The 17,568-nt window shown below is 47.7% G+C and overlaps 1 protein-coding gene across 6 annotated transcripts in view; it reads left to right on the top strand.

The window, feature by feature from the left end:
• The window catches only part of WWOX (WW domain containing oxidoreductase), a 960,840-nt gene that overhangs the window by 254,080 nt on the left and 689,192 nt on the right, over window positions 1–17,568 (top strand). For 5 of the 6 annotated variants that reach the window (XM_021097054.1, XM_021097058.1, XM_021097057.1 and 2 more), the window contains one exon: window positions 1,649–1,737. In XM_021097054.1, coding sequence (XP_020952713.1) covers window positions 1,649–1,737 — 89 coding nt within the window. Of the gene's footprint in view, window positions 1–1,648; window positions 1,738–3,137; window positions 4,902–17,568 lie in introns of those variants that run through there. The other variant, XM_021097059.1, reaches the window with a different exon arrangement.

Here is a 17,568-nt window from a genome sequence, read left to right as displayed (position 1 = left end):
CATGGAGAGGCTGTTGGGCTTTGAGGGGGGGGTGTCATTTACTCGTTCCATACACCCTCCCCCAAAACTGGGCTCTGTTAGTAGGCGGGACCCGGATCCTCCAGGATCCAAGGGGATCAGGTCTGATGGCACACCCTGGCATCCACCTGCTGCCGATGACGGGGTGGCCTCGGGGAAGGAACTTGTCAGAATGGGCGTCTTACCTCCTGGTGGTTAAACTGATGAAATACCTTCGCTCTTCCAGGCAGGATGGAAGGTGCTTTCCACCGAATCTCACACGTCTGTGAGTAGGTGATTCATTTTCACCTTTTACGAATGAGGAAACTGAGGCTGGGGAACATTAGGTGGCCCAAAGTCAGTGTGTTTTCCAGCTGTCTCTGCCTGGTGTTCCCTGTTCCAGGCCTGGGACTTGGGTCAGAGCCCAGGACCTCAGCGGCCGAGCTGAGCTGCCACAGACACACTAAGCCTCTCAGCACAGTGTGTGTCCGCCCCGCGCCAGACCGTTTGGCTGGGTCTTCGGCAGGGCCGCTTGCTCGCCGCCCCCGTCTCACCATCAGAGTATCGTGTTATTCTCCATGGCCTTACTTGAGCATCACAGTCTAGACAAGAATTCCCATGTTAACCATGTGTTTCATGGGGCTCTTCTCACCTGAACAGGCGGGTGGCCTGGCATTCTGGGCCCTGTGTCCTTTGGAGGAGAGAGCTCTGAAAAGGGACAGTTCTTCAGCTCATACCCCAAAGTCCAGCCAGACTTAAAAATTGGGAGGGCCCCGTAACATGGGCATGTCTGAAAGGCAACCTTAATCCTTCCAGAACTGTGCTCCAGGGCCATGCAGGGATGGGGCTGGCTTTGCGTCCTGACCGCTGCCGTCCTTCTGTCCCTGGAGGGACCCTGGGCTTTCGTGTCAGAAGGACCTGAGGTCTTGCCATCCCGCATCTTAGCCCTGCCCTCTCTGATGAGAGGTCGTGTTGTGAAACAGGGAAAACACAACCCTCCTTCCGTTGTCCTGAGCAGGAAATGAGATGTGGCGGTAAATGCCCGCCTGGCGCCGGCTCAGAGTAGACAGTGGTCGTTGTTAGCATCGTTGTAACAACCACATGCATTGCATCTGTCTAGAGGGTTCCTGACCCTGGGGTCTCTACCCCCAGACTTTCCAGGTTTCTAAACCGGCGGGGATGTGGATCAGCTGCGCTCCACTGGTGTAGATGAGTCTTGCCTGCTTCTGTACTTTCTGTACACAGATTGGCGTTCAGGCTTGGTGGAGTCATTTCAGAACCCGGGCAGCAGATTTTGAGATAAAAATCTCGTCTCCTGAGTTCTTGCAGGAGCTGGGCTTTGTGCTGGTACGCCCCAGTCGTTAGCGTGTTTTTAGGGGGCAGATCGAGAGAAGCTGCGTGAGCCCAAGGACCCTTTGGAGCCTGTTCTGTGCCCTAAGTGAAACAGCACAACCCCCAGCCTCCCGTCCTCCCTAAACTTGGCAGGAAAAAGCCCCGTTCTTCCATTCAGTCCAATGATTTATATTCTCTCTGGGCGTCTAATATTAAACAGGGGAATTCCGACTTGTTCCATAACACATTTGCTGTAACTGGATACCATGAACTAAACTTGCTGTTATTTATCATTCCTTTTTATTTTCTCTCATTCCAGCACAAAGCCAAGGTAGAAGCAATGACCCTGGACCTCGCTGTGCTCCGTAGCGTGCAGCATTTTGCTCAAGCGTTCAAGGCCAAGAATGTGTGAGTGTTCCAGTGGAGGGTTATAGATCATAATATCTTGCTATTGTAATGTCTGTATCAGATGAACACAACCGGGAGGACGTGAGGCTATTGTGTTGTCTTGGCGTCCAAACAGGAGGCTCATTTATATTGGCCCCGTTAAGGTGTACCATATTTTCTTGACTCTGAGTCCCCCTCATTATGAGATGTGTCATCAATCTCATAACAGCTTCCCAGATAAAACGGAAAAGATAGTGTGAAGCCCTGGTAACTGTAGCTCATAAAAGCCGGCTGATGGGAAGCTGCATCCTGATGACGGACGTTTTTGCCGTGCCCTCTCAGAATGGAGGAAAAATATACTTTAATTGCATTCAGGAGCAAATAACATTTGCTCTCTATTCCCGCAGAGGAGCTGGAAATCAGAGCACGAGAGGAAGGTTTTTCTGTTCTGCAAACCTGCAGTGATTTTACCTGGTTGCAAATGTGTGGGCTTACTTTTGGAGAAACTTCCTTCTCTTCTTTCTGTTCTTTCTCAGACATTCAGAATGCCTGCAGGAGAAAGCCTTAGCTGGGGACTGGTAGGGTTTTTTCGTTTGTTTTATTTTGGTTTTGGTGTTTTTGCCAACCTCCCTTCCTAACAGAGAGCAGCCCTCAAAGGCAGAGCTGAGGAAAGCAGTGGTGGTTAGCTTCATTTTCATTACAATATTTTGTTTCCAAGTGATTACTTTTATAGCTCTCTCATATTTTGGGGGGCAAGCAATACTGCTTTCTCATTCAACTTAATGGTTTAAATTTCTTTAACAAATAATCTCATTTATTTTTTTTTCTTAGGTAAGTTGGCTTAAACACAAGGATTAAGTTAATGGGACAGGGAGTTCCCATCGTGGCTCAGTGGCTAATGAATCCGACTAGGAACCATGAAGGTTGTGGGTTTAATCCCTGGCCTTGCTCAGTGGGTTAAGGATCCGGCGTTGCCGTGAGCTGTGGTGTAGGTTGCAGACGCGGCTCGGATCCTGCACTGCTGTGGCTCTGGTGTAGGCCGGCGGATGTAACTCCGATTAGACCCCTAGCCTGGGAACCTCCATATGCCTTGGGTGCAGCCCTAGAAAAGGCAAAAAGACAAAAAAAAAAAAAAAAAAAAAGGGTTAACCGGACAGGTGGTGCCAAGCATAGGATGGTTCCAAAAGCAGCACCAGAGGTACTGGATTTGGAGGAAGCTGATAAATAACGAGTTGTCTTGGGATTTGCCTCTTTGGGGATCATTGGTTCCCTGGTTCTCTACGTGGGTGACAGATGCATGGGGAGGTGTCTTCAGGCTTAAATTCTTCAGTTCAGAGGATGCTCCATGGCTCTGACCTTTCTCTGGGTCTGTTCTTCTGTCCAATAGCCAGTTCTTCTTATTTCTCACTCTGCTCTTTCAGCCTGTTGAAAATTCTGTTCTCTGAAGCCCTTTCTGGAGCAGGCACGTGGTCTGAGTCCTGGAGGATGAAATGCGAAATCAGAGTCTTTAGCGAGCCCTGAAGTGCAGTCCCTGTGCTCCTAGGATGGGCTGCATGCCTTCCCCAGCCAACCAGCAGACGTCTGCGAGCCCTGCTGTGCACACTCCTTGCGTTGTCGGGCAGCTGGTAACTGCTCGCCCTTACCAGAGTTGTCAGAGCACCTTATGTCAGGCTAGGGCAGTGGCTTTTCAGGCAGTTGCTCTTTTATCCCTTCATTATTCATTTATTCACTTGTTCATGCACTTAACACACATTTAGCACGTGCTTCCAGAGCCGCAGGCTCTCGTCTCGGCTCCAGGCAGAGATAGTGGCCAGTGGAAGTGGCCCTGTTAGCCTCACACAGGCTGCCGTCTCAATTCCCCACCAGCAGGCAGCATTTGACTGCTAGCCAATGACTCCTCAACCTCGTATTTCTGTGGTTGTTTGGGAGAGAAGAATGACAACCACCACCAGCGCAGCAGTAGCAGTGCATTTATCTGGTGCTTATCATGAGCCCCGCATGCAGCAAGAACGTTTTCGGATTTATTTCTCAAAGCAACCCTCATTACTTCTACGATGCAGCGGAGGAAAATGAGGCCAGAGAGGGGTGAGCTGTCGGAAGGCACGTGGCCTGGAAGCAGAGGGCCTGAGATCTCGCTTGGACACCGCTTGACCACCACGCTGCCCTGTCGGTCATTTCACGTGTTCCAGAATCTAAGATCTGAGGAAGTAAGTGACTTTCACAGGGTCACTTGGCAGGCTGGTGGCAGATGTCAGGTTTCCGTTCCTCCTGACCTGGCTGCTCTGGGGAAGCGTGGTTGTACTGCCTCTTCACGCTTCCTCCCATTCTGGTGTCAGGCCACGTTGGAGGGGAGCCGTTGAGCTGAGAAGAGCCAACTGTTACATAATAGGACTCTCTTCCAAGTCTTAACGGGACCATTAGTTTTTAACCATTAAGTAGTTCCGAAATCATCAAATTCAACTGCCTCTTGTAATTACCAAGCCCACACTCTTTGAGAAAAGCTGTCACCCATTTTGCCCTAATCCTAGATTTTAGCAAATGACGTTGAGTTTTCGTCCTTCTAGGTTCAGAAACAAAGGCGAGTTTCCTTTTAGCAAACCCTGCACCACAAACCTGCTTTTTATACGTCCCTTGAGAGTACAGTATTTTACATGGCTGAGTGAAAGATTGTAGTGGCGAAAATATGCAATAAAAAAAAAAAAAAAGCAAGTGACTTTGCTTTTGAAATACTGCCGAAGTGAAATCTCTCCCGGACAGCGGATGACGGTTGAGTACACACAGGTCTTTAGATGCTGAGAACTGTCAGAAGGGAATAGAAGTGTCGGCACCTGGGCTGCCAAGAGAACCCGTGTCGCTCTGTGGTTACCACCACCTCCCATCTTTCGGTGTTAAACTCTCCTTGAGTGCGGAATGTCATGACAAATGAGAGAAAGGCTGCCACTTCCGAACCCATCCCTTTTTGTGCCGTCGGACCGAGGAAAGGAAAAACCTCTACGTTGAGCTTCCACGTGGATGCTCCCATTCGCTGGAGCCAGGGTACGAGCCTGCCAGCATATCATCGGGCACCTTTCTCCTGAGTGTCGTCCCTGGGTTCAAGCCCAAGTGTGTCTCCCCACAAAGGGACAGCAGCAGAGGGCGTCGCTGGAGCCTGGGGGAGGTGGAGACAGGTGGGGGAGTTGTAGGGCGGGGCCTCGCTCCATTCCCCCTGTACCAGGAGGGGTTTGCATTCAGCCTCTTCCAGGATTTCTTCTTTTTTGGGGGCGTGGGGGTAGGCGTGGCATGGCATTGGGGAATAATCCACTTTAGAATGAACACCGCTCGTGATAGTTTCGAGTCAACTTCGTGTTTATTCTGTGCATGGCCAAGCGCTAAGCACGTACTCATGTGTTGGCTCTAGTTCCTTCCACTAACCCCAGGCATCAGTCTTTCTGTTACCAGTCCAAAGGCTCCGGCTTTTCACAGAGGCCCACTCACTTTCCCAATTTTAGCAAGTGCTGGAGCCTGAATTCAGACTCAAGTCTGTCTGGATCTACAGTGACTCTTCTTTCTGTTAGGCTTCACCCTTCAGATGTTTCTTCAGTATGGATTTCTGGATTGGTATGAATTGCCAAGGAACCAGGTTACTCAGAAATACAGTAACTCAGAGTTCCCATTGTGACTCAGCAGGTTAGGAACCCGACTAAGATCCATCAGGATGCAGGTTTGATCCCCGGCCTCGCTCAGTGGGTTAAGGATCTGGCGTTGCTGTGAGTTGCGGTGTAGGTCGCAGACCGCAGGCACGGCTTGGATCCCACACTGCTGTGGCTGTGGTGTAGGCCAGCAGCTATAGCTCTGATTCAGCCCTTAGCCTGGGAACCTCCATGTGCTGCTGCAAGTGTGGTCCTAGAAGACAAAAAACAAAGCAAAACAAAGGACACAAGGGAAAGAAAGGAAAAAGAAATATAGTGGCTTGAACCCATTAGGACAAAAAGTATTTCTCTCTCTTTTTAAATCAGAACAAAAAGTATTTCTCTCTCTTTTTAAATCAGAAATCAAGGAAGGTCAATGCACTTTAACTAATATATTTCCTCTCCATTTAAAATTTTCTTTTAAAAACAAATTTTAATGCAACGCATTTGTGTCAAGGGCTGGTGTGTCCTCTAGAGTTTTCTGTGGTCTTACTGCAGTGTCTGCCTCCATGTGATGGCTCTTAACGTGTTCTCTTGTCTTGTTCTTGTCCTGTGAGACGGTAGCTCCCTCCAGAGGCTGGGCCAAATCCCCGTTTGAGTTTCTGGCCGGACACCTTGTGAGGCGGTGTTACAGTCTCCATCACGAGGGCACGAGCGCCTGGTGGCTCCAGCGGGTTTCCTCAGGGGTCCCCAGGCCCTGACCCACACCCGTCCCCGGCCCCACGCGCGCTCCCTCTGCCCACCCGCTCTTTCATCCATTTCTCCTCATCTGCTCCACTCTGTCTTCTGGGTGGTCAGCCCGGAAGCCTCAGTCTGCTTCCAGCCAGTCCTCCCCAGAATTAGTGGTGGTGGTGGTCCGCCCGTGTGTCTCAGGTCGAATTATTTTGGGCATTACTGGAAAGTTCCAAACCAGAGCCTGTGGTAAGTCCCAACCAAACGAAGTTTTGAAGGATATTTTTGTTGAAACTGCAGTCCTGGAGAGCAGCCCGCTCCACGCCGCCTCGCGGGTGGAGCACCCATCAGCGTAGGAAGCCGTGGGAGCCTTGCTAATCATGCAGACCAAGTACTGGGTCTGAAGCAGTGAGCTGTTGGTTGTGATGCTTTGGCACCGTTGCCTCCCTAGTTCGAGCTGCTTAGTTGACTGAAAAGCACTCATTTTGAACAAGGACTGGAACAACAGTTCACGAACTTCTACAGCCAGGAGCTCTGTACATGCTTTTCTCCTTTTCCAGATACTATTTTGTCTTTTGAGTCCATGTACCCCTGACATAATGGACCCCTGGATTCCAGTCCTGGAATTTTAAAAGCTGGTGATGGCACACAATATGGAAATTTATTGCTTGGATCTCAGTTACCAATCAGCTTGTGACAATATTGACGAAGGGCTTTGACTCATCACGGAAATTAATTGAAATTGATAGTAAGTTCATATAAAAATACTAGATGCAATTCTAAAGATTTCTAGAACTTCATCTTTGGTCATGGAATTATACTTTCTCTGCTCAACTTTCTGTTTCCAGGATAATTTAAAGAAGGCTTTATTTCACTTAAAAATACTGCGGGATAGTGATGTTTAATAAAACATTGAAAGCATAGCTTTCTATTCCCTCTCATTTCTTTAAACATTTGAGGGGGAGATTTTTAACAAGGTTATTTATTTTCACTTTTTACTAAATTACTTTCAGAACTTGCAAGTTGAGGACTTTCAGAATCTGCTAATCCCAGATATAACATTCTTGGATTCTTACTCCAAACTTTGCTTTCTCACATCCCTGGATGGAAGTGGGTGGGCTATAAATTATAAATCAATTCCAAATTTTGAGGGATAAATTACCCTGAATATGATGTGTAAATTACAGCTTAATCTTTGTTTTTCTCCTTCAGCTCAATTTTAAAAATAATGTTTTCGCCAGTGTATCTGTATTACTCTTTGCTCAACATGAGAAATCCATTTCTGGTTTGCCTAACCAAGGATCATGTTGCTTTGCTTTTCTACACAGTATGAAAACTCAAGGAAGAGAAAAACAGGCACATTTTAGCTGTAATGAAGTCTCTAAATCTAGATCTTAATTATAACTTTTTAAGAAAAAATTTAAACGTCTACGAGTTAATTTTTCCCCATCCTCTACATTTTCCATCCTGAGGTATTGAAAAATCATATCGTGAAACATTTACTCTGTCTAAAAACAGCAGGGAAGAACGCTTCCCTCGGAAGTAACTTTTTTGCCTTCTAAAGGTTAACTCTTCAGGCATCAAATGTTTTTATATAGTTCTTTGAAAATATTTCCGAGACAGGTTGTGTCGGTTGTGTACTGTCATCCCTTGGGAACCAAAAATTCGAATTCAAAGAGTATAGGATAGGAGTCCCCGTTGTGACTCAGCAGTAATGAACCCGACTAGCATCCATGAGGACGCAGGTTCGCTCCTGGCCCCACTCAGTGGGCTAAGCATCCAGCATTGCCGAGAGCTGTGGTATAGGCCACAGCGGTGGCTTAGATCCTCTGTTGCCCTGCCTGTGGTGTAGGCCGGCAGCTGTAGCTCCATTTTGACCTCTAGCCTGGGAACTTCCATGTGCCACAGGTGCAGCCCTAAAAAGACAAAAACAAAGAGTATAGGATAGTGCAGAAATCAGCAAACCTTTCTGAAAAGGTCCAGAGAGTAAATATTTCAGGTGTTTCAGGCCAGAAGAACTCTTTTCACCTGCTCATTTCTGCCTTTGCAGGATGCATGCAGCCATGATAGTATTTCAATGGATGAACGGGGCTGTGTCACAATAAAACTTTATTTACAAAAGCAGAAAATGGGCTGGCTTTGTCCAAGGGCCATGATTTGCTATCCCTGGGTATAGTGGAAAGAATATAGTTTGGTGGGGGAGGGGGGCAGGGCAGGTCCCACTGAACTTAGATTTATGTCCATGCTCTGCTACTCACCAGCTGTGTGGCCTTGGATACTCCGTCCGCATCTCTCTGCCTCCTTTTCAGGTCTCTATAAAGGAGATTCTCACATAGACTTTTCAAGGTTGTTGAGCAGAATAGGCGTGAGGCCTGAAATAACCAGACACATCTCCGTGTCCTGTGCCTGTGGCTGTTGTTTGTCTCTGTCTGTTCGTATCTTGGTCCCATCATGGTTTGAGAGGTCCAGAACACATCTAGTGTGCTGCCATGGGGTGAGAGGTCTGCCTGAACAGGGGCACGGGCTGAAAGTGGACCATGTGTTCCGGAGCATGTGCAGGTCTCGGGAGGTCTTTACAGTCATTAAAAGACTGGGCCTAGGAGTGAGCTCTGAGAGTCTTGGCAACGCAGAGTAGAGAGGACGTGAGGTTTGCGCTGCCCACAAGCTGTAAGCCCGTCGAGAACCAAGCAGAAGTACTGTCACCGGAGTAGTGCTGTGCTGAGGATCGCAGAGTCGCTTGTACTCTGCGGAGTATTTGTCCCCCTGTTCTGTTTCATCCTCCACAAACCCGTGGGCTTGAGGGAGCCTTCTCAGCTCTCCTTCAGAGCACATGGCGGGACTCTCTTTCCTTTGCCTTCACTGCTCCTGTTTCCCTTGGATTTAGGCGACATTCCAGATGATTCAAGTGGCCTGAAGAACAGCCTGCTTTGAATGAGGGAGGGACCGTGGGACATAGTCCAAACCATTAGGCTCTGTGTTCTGGCCCGCCAGGGCACTCCACATGCCTCTGCCCTCTCCTTTATGGTTTGTTTTTCAGTTTTCTTTCCTTCACGCCATGGTTTACTCGGTGTTTACACCAGTGCCAGGAACTGGGCTGGATGCTGGAATCAAACCATTTGCCATCATATGTCTCCTGTGCCTCATCTCTCTCTCATAGATGCTGTGAAGCTTAAGGAGTTTTTTTGATAACTTTACATGATGATGACAGTCTTGAAAAGCATGTCCTTCGTGGAAAAGAAGAATTGTTTAATAAATCATGGGTTACTTTGCAATTCGATTTGTTCGGGAAAAAATTTCAGTGAGCCTGTTGGCTCTGGTTAAAAGTCATCACTGCCAAGGAGTACACGCAAATATGTTTGACTTCAGCACAAGGATGCTTGCAAAATAAACAGTTCAGATTTCCCACCAGAAATCGAGGTCCAGCCATCACGATTGTGTTTCCGGAAATCAAAGTATGTATGTAGACACCCACAAACACTTCCCTTCCAGGAAGACTATAAAAACCCAGCTTTGGAGGGTAGGTCCAGTTATTTTTGTGGTCGCCTCCACCCACACCCCCCAGCTCACCAGTGCATAGTACATCTCGAGCTCCAGGAAATAAGAGGATCTTTGTTGCTGGTGTTCCACCTTGATCACTTAAACACTGGACTAGAGCATGAGTTGGCCAAGTTCTTCTAGAAAGAATCAGGTAAATATGTATTTCCATAAATATCCACACAAACATTTTTGCCTTTATGAGCCTGTTGGTCTCTGTAGCGCCCACGCATCCAGCGTTGAGCGCCTCTTGCGTGTTGAGTGAAACCATTGTGATGCAAAAAGTAGCCACTGCTAAATTGCACATCACTGGGCAAAGTAGTGTTCCAATAAACCTTCCTTTACAAAAACAGCAAGTGGGCTGGATTTGGGATTCTGTGTGATGGTTGGGATTTGCTAACCTTTGGACGAGAGACCCATCGTCCCTGGCAGTGTACCTCATTTGAAAAGCGTCTTGTCTCACTATGAGCAATATGTTCCATCCTGGATTATGTTAGGTTTGCTCCAGAGAAATAAGTATATGTAGGCAATGCTGTGTGCATGGTTAATTTCGATTCTCTGCGGAAAGTACTCTGTGTTCCTTGGAGGCTGAGAGAAGAGATAAGAGTTGGAATAGAACAGTGTGCTGTGCGGAGTTGTGGAAATAGCACCATATGGGAAAGCAGGTCAACGAAGACAAGCCAGTGTGGTTTAAATAATGAAGACGCTGAAGTCCTGCTTGGGAGTTGGAACCATAACATGATGATGATGATAGTAATTGCTAATATTCATCACCTATTTATTATGTGTCACGCACAGCTAACCCCTCATCTACAATCCCATTTTATCCTCACGGGTCTTTATAGGGTAGGTCAAAAATTATAGAAGAGAGGCAGTGCTTTATGGTTCAGCCTAATACAGCGATCAGCCATACCTCAGAGGTGAAGGAATCGAGGCTGAAAGAGATGAAGGGCCTTGAGCAAGGTCATGCTCACCAGTTGGTGGTGAGGCTAGAAGTTCGTCCAGAATCTCCGCTGCCAGTGAGCTCAGCTCAGATAGTAGTTTGGAAAAGCAGAAAGCTCTGTCTCATTGGGGCTGTGCAGCATGTAGGACGCGCTGCCTCTGAAGGACGGAGACATCCGTTAAGAGGTTGGATGACAACCCCTGCCTGCTGGGACAATTGTTAAGGTCACTTCAGAGTTGAAGGGGATGCTTCTTGCAGCCAGAGAACTGTCACTAAAAGGAACCTGTTTTGCTGAGATATGTGCTAAAGAACTTCAACAAACCCAACAGCAGGGAGGCTCATCCCCTCACTTGAGGTGCTCAGACTCTTCTCTTCCAAGAATCTAGAAGGCATCTCTCTGTGGAGTCACTATAAGCAGAAATGGCAGCGATTTACTCTCCTTTGCAGCCGTCTTTATGTGTTTACTCCACGTGTCTGTGCTCACTTCCTACTTGTCTTCAGAGCGATGCTGCTCAGGTGGCCGGAAGAAGAGAAGGGTCCCTTGGCTGCCACATGTCTGAATGGCCAGAGTGGTCGCCCTCAAATGCAAACCCAGCCCTGATGGACTTTCCTGCAGGGAAGACCCTTCAGGGATGTCTCACCTCCCTGAACTATAGAGGCAGCACCTGCTGGTGTGGCCCTCTGAGGCCTCTGGGGTCTGGCCTCTCTTCCACCGGCACTTCGGCCAGGACCGCCCATCCCAAGCCTCTGTACCCGGCTTACAGAGATGCTCACAGCCTCTGCCTCCTGTCGCTGGGCCTGTGCCCCTGACTTGTCCCCTCCCCTCCTACCTGTCCATCACCCCCTTGCTGGATGACGTGGTCGCACCCTCTGTGGAGCCTCCCTCGGTCCCTCCTCTTACGTCCAGGCTGTGGTTGAATTGACAGTCACGTCTCGAAGCGTCGACCACACACCCGCTCACCGCTGCTCTTGGAACACTTTGGGGACTCTTTGTTCTTTACTGATTTTCCTTTGTTAGACTGAGCCCCGGGAGAAGCAGAAACCTCGGCTCATTCATCTCTGTCTTTGCTCTGAATCCCCGTTGCGTACCTTAGTAAGATGGTGACCTTGGCGAATTCCCTCATCTTTCATATCCTCAGTTTTTTCGTCAGGGAAAGTGGAAGATGATGGAAATACCCTTTTGGGTGGTTGAAAGGATGAAACAACGCAAAGTGTATGAACCGTGGTACCTGATACCTAGTGAAGACTTCGTACGCGGGAGGCGGTGTGATCATGCGATCGTCCTCATCACCCTTTGCAAGTGTCGCTTTGCTGCCATACAGTGAAGCTCAAGGAAGAGGGTGGGTGGGACGGGCGCGTGGGAGGGAGCAGGGAGGAAGAAAGGAAAGAAGGACAGCCAGAGGAGGAAACGAGTGGTTCCATTTGGTGATCTGAGCTTTGCCTTTGAGGTGCCAGTTCTCAGCCATTCCAAGTTCTTGAATTGCTATCTCCTTGGGTGGTATGGAGGTTATATGTTAGTAAATCTTGGGAAACCATTGACCTTAAACCATGTATAATAGTTACCTTAGGCAAATTAACATACAGCCTCCCTTCTGACTTTTATCTGTTAGGAGCCAGTCCTCCCCTGGCCATGGCCTCTTGGCCACATGGCCAAGCTAGCCTGGCACTCCTTGGCACCTCTAAGCCCTGCCACGTGTGTTTTCTGACCTCCAAAACCTTGGACATGCAATCCCGTGATGTTAGGGTTAACATTTGGTGACTCTCGGAGAGCTCTTAAGTTATGTAAGCATTTCAGCGTCTGTGGCTCAGAATTAGATTTCCCAGCGTGGCCCACAAATCCAGCTTGGTTTTTTCTCCTTGTGCCATCTAACCACCCCTATTGTCACTTCGGAATTCTCCTTTCCCATAATTGACATGTTGGGGAGTTGTGCTTAAACCACACTGAAATCACATCTTAACAACATGGGAACCATCTTTTTTCCCCCTGTAAACTGTCGCGAAGCTAATTCTTGTCAGCCTAAACACTTGAACATACACTTGAAATAAATCAACAGTGCTGCACTGTGGCAGCCTGCGAAAAATCCCCAAGGAAGATTATATTTTTAGCTGAACTCCTTGTCACCACGCTGTTTGTAATGTTATGAGTCATTCCTTTTCTTCATTTTGGAAGAAAATACTCAATATCTTGTCATCCTGAAAAACGTAAACGGATCCTCTCACTGGCAACCGAGTTCTTCAGTTTGCCTTCTAAGCTTGAAATGCTGTTTTAGTTGAGTCACCGACTCATAATCCAACAGGTATTTGAGCTAACGTTAGGCAACCCTTGATAACCCAAGACAGAACGAAGGAAAAGGTTGTCTCAGAAGTCCACGCAGCGGGTGCAAGAAGGACGAGTAATGGCTAAGGGGACACATGACATCTGTTTGGGAAATGGATCTCGGCTGGACATCTCCTGCTGAAAGGAGAGAAGTGCCTCTGTTTCTTCTCCCAGAGCCCCAGCAGACTGCCACCGTGCCTGTGTGTGCAGTCAGCTAGAGTCCACTAGTCCATTCCATGTGGGTACAAGCATTTAACCCGTCTTGAATTCCTAGAGAATTGGTTGACTCTAATTTTTTTGTTGCTATTATAAGCACTCTGAAAATGGCCTGCTCATACCTATTTTTGAATCTCTTATTTTCTTAGGACCAAGGCTTAAAAGAGCAGTTCCTTGGTCAAAGCATACACATATCTTTTAATACTACTGATCTATGAGAAAAAAGAAACGTTACATGTAATTCTCATCTCTGCATCAAACAGTAGGCAGTTCTACTAAGATCTAAAATATGATTTGTAAAACTTGCATTTATTTAATTACAGTCAAATGTTTATTCCCAAATACAAGGCTTTTCTGTCTTAGTCATTGAAGTTCTTGCTTCACTTGCTTTTTCGTGTCCTTGAGCCCACCGCAGCCACGGAGAGGAGAAACCACTTCCTGGCGGGGACAGAAGGAAAAACCTTGGGTTTCCTTCACTGGGGAGGAAACGAGGGTTGCTCAGAGATGTTGAGCCGAGAGTAAGTGTGATGAGCATTGGCCTGGGAGCCCAGCTCGCCCCTCACCTTCGTTCCCACGTCATCTTTGTCTTGGATGGTGGTGCCCGAGGCTCCTGCAGGAGCGGAATCACAGCTTTCCAGTAGCACAGCTCTTTCCAGTAGCAGAAGCACAGCTCCAGGTCTCGACTCTGCTGATACTTCAGCACCATCCTCCACCCCGCTCTGCTCTGCTCTGACACGTGGGACTTACCCCTCCATCCCCTTAGGGGGAAGGGGTCACGTCAGTCTCGCACGAGAGCTCCCTGTGCCTTTAAAGACCTGGCACCAGAACACATTTCAGTCCCAGGCCCTCAGGCCTGTCTGACCCTCGGTGTCGTGGACCAGGCGCATCTTCCTTTCCTGTCATCCTGTGGAAGGGTTTTCCAGGCCGAGTGGAGTTTTGCATCAGGTCCATTTCTGATGTGTTGGCAGCGTGTCCTCTCCTGTGCTTTTGGAAAGGCGGGCATGCTGTTGCGTACCCGCTGGGCTGGCGGCCAGTCCTGGCCTCCCCTCCCGACTTCACCGTGCGTGTCTTCTCAGGGTAGGTTTGGATGCCGTCACACTGCCTTTTTCTATTTTGTTTAAAAAAGTTCAACTGCCTTCTGTGATTTTTTAGGCAGATGTTAAATCTATTTATGTTGGTATTATTTTGGAATTATGTATAAATATTAGTTTACACAAATTCTGTGACCACAAAAATGGTTCATGCCCACTGTAGAGCATTTGAAAAAAAAGTGGAAAAGCATACATGTGAAAATGAAAATTGTCCATTTTCCTGGCCCTCCATTAAATTAGTTCTTGCTTTTTGAAGTTTTTTACTCGGGATGTTTTCAAATGCACCCAAGAAAGAAAAGAGGCATAATAGACCTATCCATACCTTAAATATGGTCAGTTTTGTTCAATATAGAGTCTGTTTCTTGCTGGATTATTTTATTTTTTTATACGCTTTTTTTTTTTTTGGTCTTGGCATGCAGCAGCTAGATGTGGGATCTCAGTCCCCAGACAATGGATTGAACCTGGGCTGCGTTGGTGAAAGTGCGAAATCCTTACTACTATGCCACCAGGGAACTCCCTTGCTGGATTATTTTAAAGCAGATTTAAGACATCATAAATGCTCATCCATGAATACGCTATGACTACCCCTCTCTTATCACCACTGTTTATATTTCAGAATAGCACCTTCTGGTTTTTTACTTTCAATAGAATGATAGACATTCTATAGGAAGAAAATAAAAATTTTTAAAATATTTAAATGTCCCAAGGTTTTACGTAGTTATTTAGTGGAGATAGTAAATGAAGAAAATAATACCATAAGGTTGGAGAAAATACAATGAGTAATATGTCAAGGAAAGAAACAGATTTTAAAATAATTTCCACCTAATATTTTGAACAATGGCTAAAATTCAGATGTTGAGCAATAAATTCAACTTGACATGATAAAATTCTAATAATGGGCTGAAATAATGTCACAGACTGAAGCTGTGTAGTTTTGTGTAACCTATCAATCGTCTTAAAAAAAAAAAAAAGTGACACCGTTAATTTCTCTGAACTGACTCCCTCTGGCTTGAGTCCTCGTTTCTGTTGGTGGGAAGAGGCAATGGGGCTGGAGAGCTGTGAGCCACAGCCGGCCCCGGGAAGGGGGCAGCTGGAGGCCCCGCTGCTCACCCCGCGAGCGTGGAGCAGGCTTCTCTGAGTTCAGAGAGTTGGGTTTTTCCCCCTGTTGAGATCTGATGTACAAAGTTTAAAATTCACCTCTTTGAAGCATCCAGTCCCTTGGTGTTTCGTATGTTCACCAAGTGGTGCAACCATTATCATTGCTTGATTCTGAAGCATTTCTCATCCCTCCCAAACGAAACCCCACACCGGCGCCATTCACAGTTAATCCCCATCCTTGCCCACACCCTCACCCCTCCAACCCAAGGCAACAGTTCATCTTTCGGTCTCTGTCATATGAGGGAATCACACTGTACTGTCTTTTGCAACAGACTTGTTCCTCTTAGTTAATGCTTTCAAGGTTCATCCACGCTGCGGCATGGTTGCTGCTTGCTTGCTCTCGGGCTGAATGATATTCTTGATGTGGGTAGGCTGGCTACCCTTGGTGGTCATTTGGGTTCATCCCACTTTGGGGCTGCTGTGAACATTGTCCCTTTGCTCTGCCCTTTCGGGGGACATCACGGTAGTTGAGGTGTTGGGAAGTAGGCTGGTGGGGACAGTGAAACACCTCTTTGGGGACCAGCGTTCCTCCCAGGCTCAACACCAAGACCGTTTCTGAGCCCCTCTTGAATCGAGTGTCCACGGAGACAGGCCCAGTGGTCTGGAGCTCACTAAGGAAGCGGATCTCCCAGAAGTTTTCAAGTCCACTCTCATGCCAACAAGAGACCCAAGGTGGGGAGGGACCCTTGTTTGGTTTCAGAGGAAAGCATTAGCACAGAGTGGCAGGCTGAATCCAGGTCGGGCACTCTTCTTTTGCAAAGCGTTTTGTTTATGGGACTCCCCCACCCCCGCCCGCCCCCAGGACATAATTCTGACCAATCAGGGCTGGCTCCCTTTGGCCCCGGGGTTGGGTTGCTTTATAGCCGTTGACAGCGAGGGGCCACACTGCTACCACGTCTGAATTAATCCTCAGCTCCACAGCCACGTGCTGCTCTCCAGCAAGGCTGTATTTCTTCATTAGCTATTCCCAGGGCCCCGGGAGCCCCAGAGGATGTCAGACTACATTAATTTTTATCATAACAGGGGATCTTTCAGGTCTGAATGGCAGCACCCAGCTGTCAGGGGCTTTCTGAACTCTGTTACAGCTCCATATATCTCTAGGCAAACCCGAGGAAGGAGCCCTCATTGGCAAGGAAATGTACAAAATGCATGAGGTGTTTTATTACTGGAGTAACTTGACCATGTGCTGAAGCTCATTCCCCAGCTAATTGTTTTCCCCTATTGTCTGCAGAAGTCCACCTCTGCCTCCCCACCTTGAAACTCCTCCCTTCATTGCAGCTGCATGCGGTATTATTGTAAAAATTAAGTTCTCTTTGCATTATGGTAATGAAATCATCGTCTGGCACTCATAGCTCTTCTAGAAATACAGAAGAAATGAATGTTTCCGTGATTTTTTTTTCCAACAGAATTTATACATCCACGGTATTGCAGAAGTTTGCAAATAATGGCTTGTAATGCTTAATACTGCTTTATGTCCATAACATTTAATTTTAATTTGAAGGCGTGCTAGCATGTTTCTGGAAAGGCTTATTGTTTCTGTATTGTGTTTATCTTCCCCACTTCTCGTCTGAGTGAAATGCTTGGAGGCAGGGTCTTTTGTGTGTTTTTTTTTGTTTGTTTTTTTGGGTTTTTTTTTTTTTTTTTTTTTTTGGTCCTTTTTTAATGGAGGTTCCCGGGCTAGGAGTCTAATCGGAGCTGTTGCCTCTGGCCTATGCCACAGCCACAGCAACACCAGATTCGAGCCATGTCTGCGACCTACACCACAGCTCACGGCAACGCTGGATCCTTAACCCACTGATCGAGGCCAGGGATCGAACCCACAACCTCATGGTTTCTAGTCGGATTCGTTTCCGCTGTGCCATGATGGGAGCTCCTCCTGGAGGCACGCATTTTGCTGAGAATGGTTGCCCAAGTATTTTTTCACTAGGCTCACTGTTGCTCAGACCTGGGGTCCCCCTGTGCGCCGGGTCCTGGACTAGACCCTGCTTGGTGTGGCCATCAGGACCCTCCCATGGGGACATCGTGGTCAGAGAGGAGGCGGTGTTTTCAGGTGTTAGAGTGAGCGTGTTCTCAGGCATCGCAGGTGACGTCCTGCCACTTCCCGTGCTCCCCTCAGGTGCTGGGTCATGGCCGTGTCTTGCCAGTCCACGTGGGCTGTTGCCTTGATTACTCCCACTGCCAGGCACCCTCACTGCACAAGCTCCATCAGCCACAGAGCAGACTTCCTGAAGTTCATGTTTACCGCTTATGTAT

The sequence above is a fragment of the Sus scrofa genome, chromosome 6, assembly GCF_000003025.6.
Source record: "Sus scrofa isolate TJ Tabasco breed Duroc chromosome 6, Sscrofa11.1, whole genome shotgun sequence".
Classification (NCBI taxonomy): Eukaryota; Metazoa; Chordata; class Mammalia; order Artiodactyla; family Suidae; genus Sus; species Sus scrofa.
The sequence above is the reverse complement of the archived record's forward strand: the minus strand, read 5'-3'. Positions and strand labels throughout refer to the sequence as shown.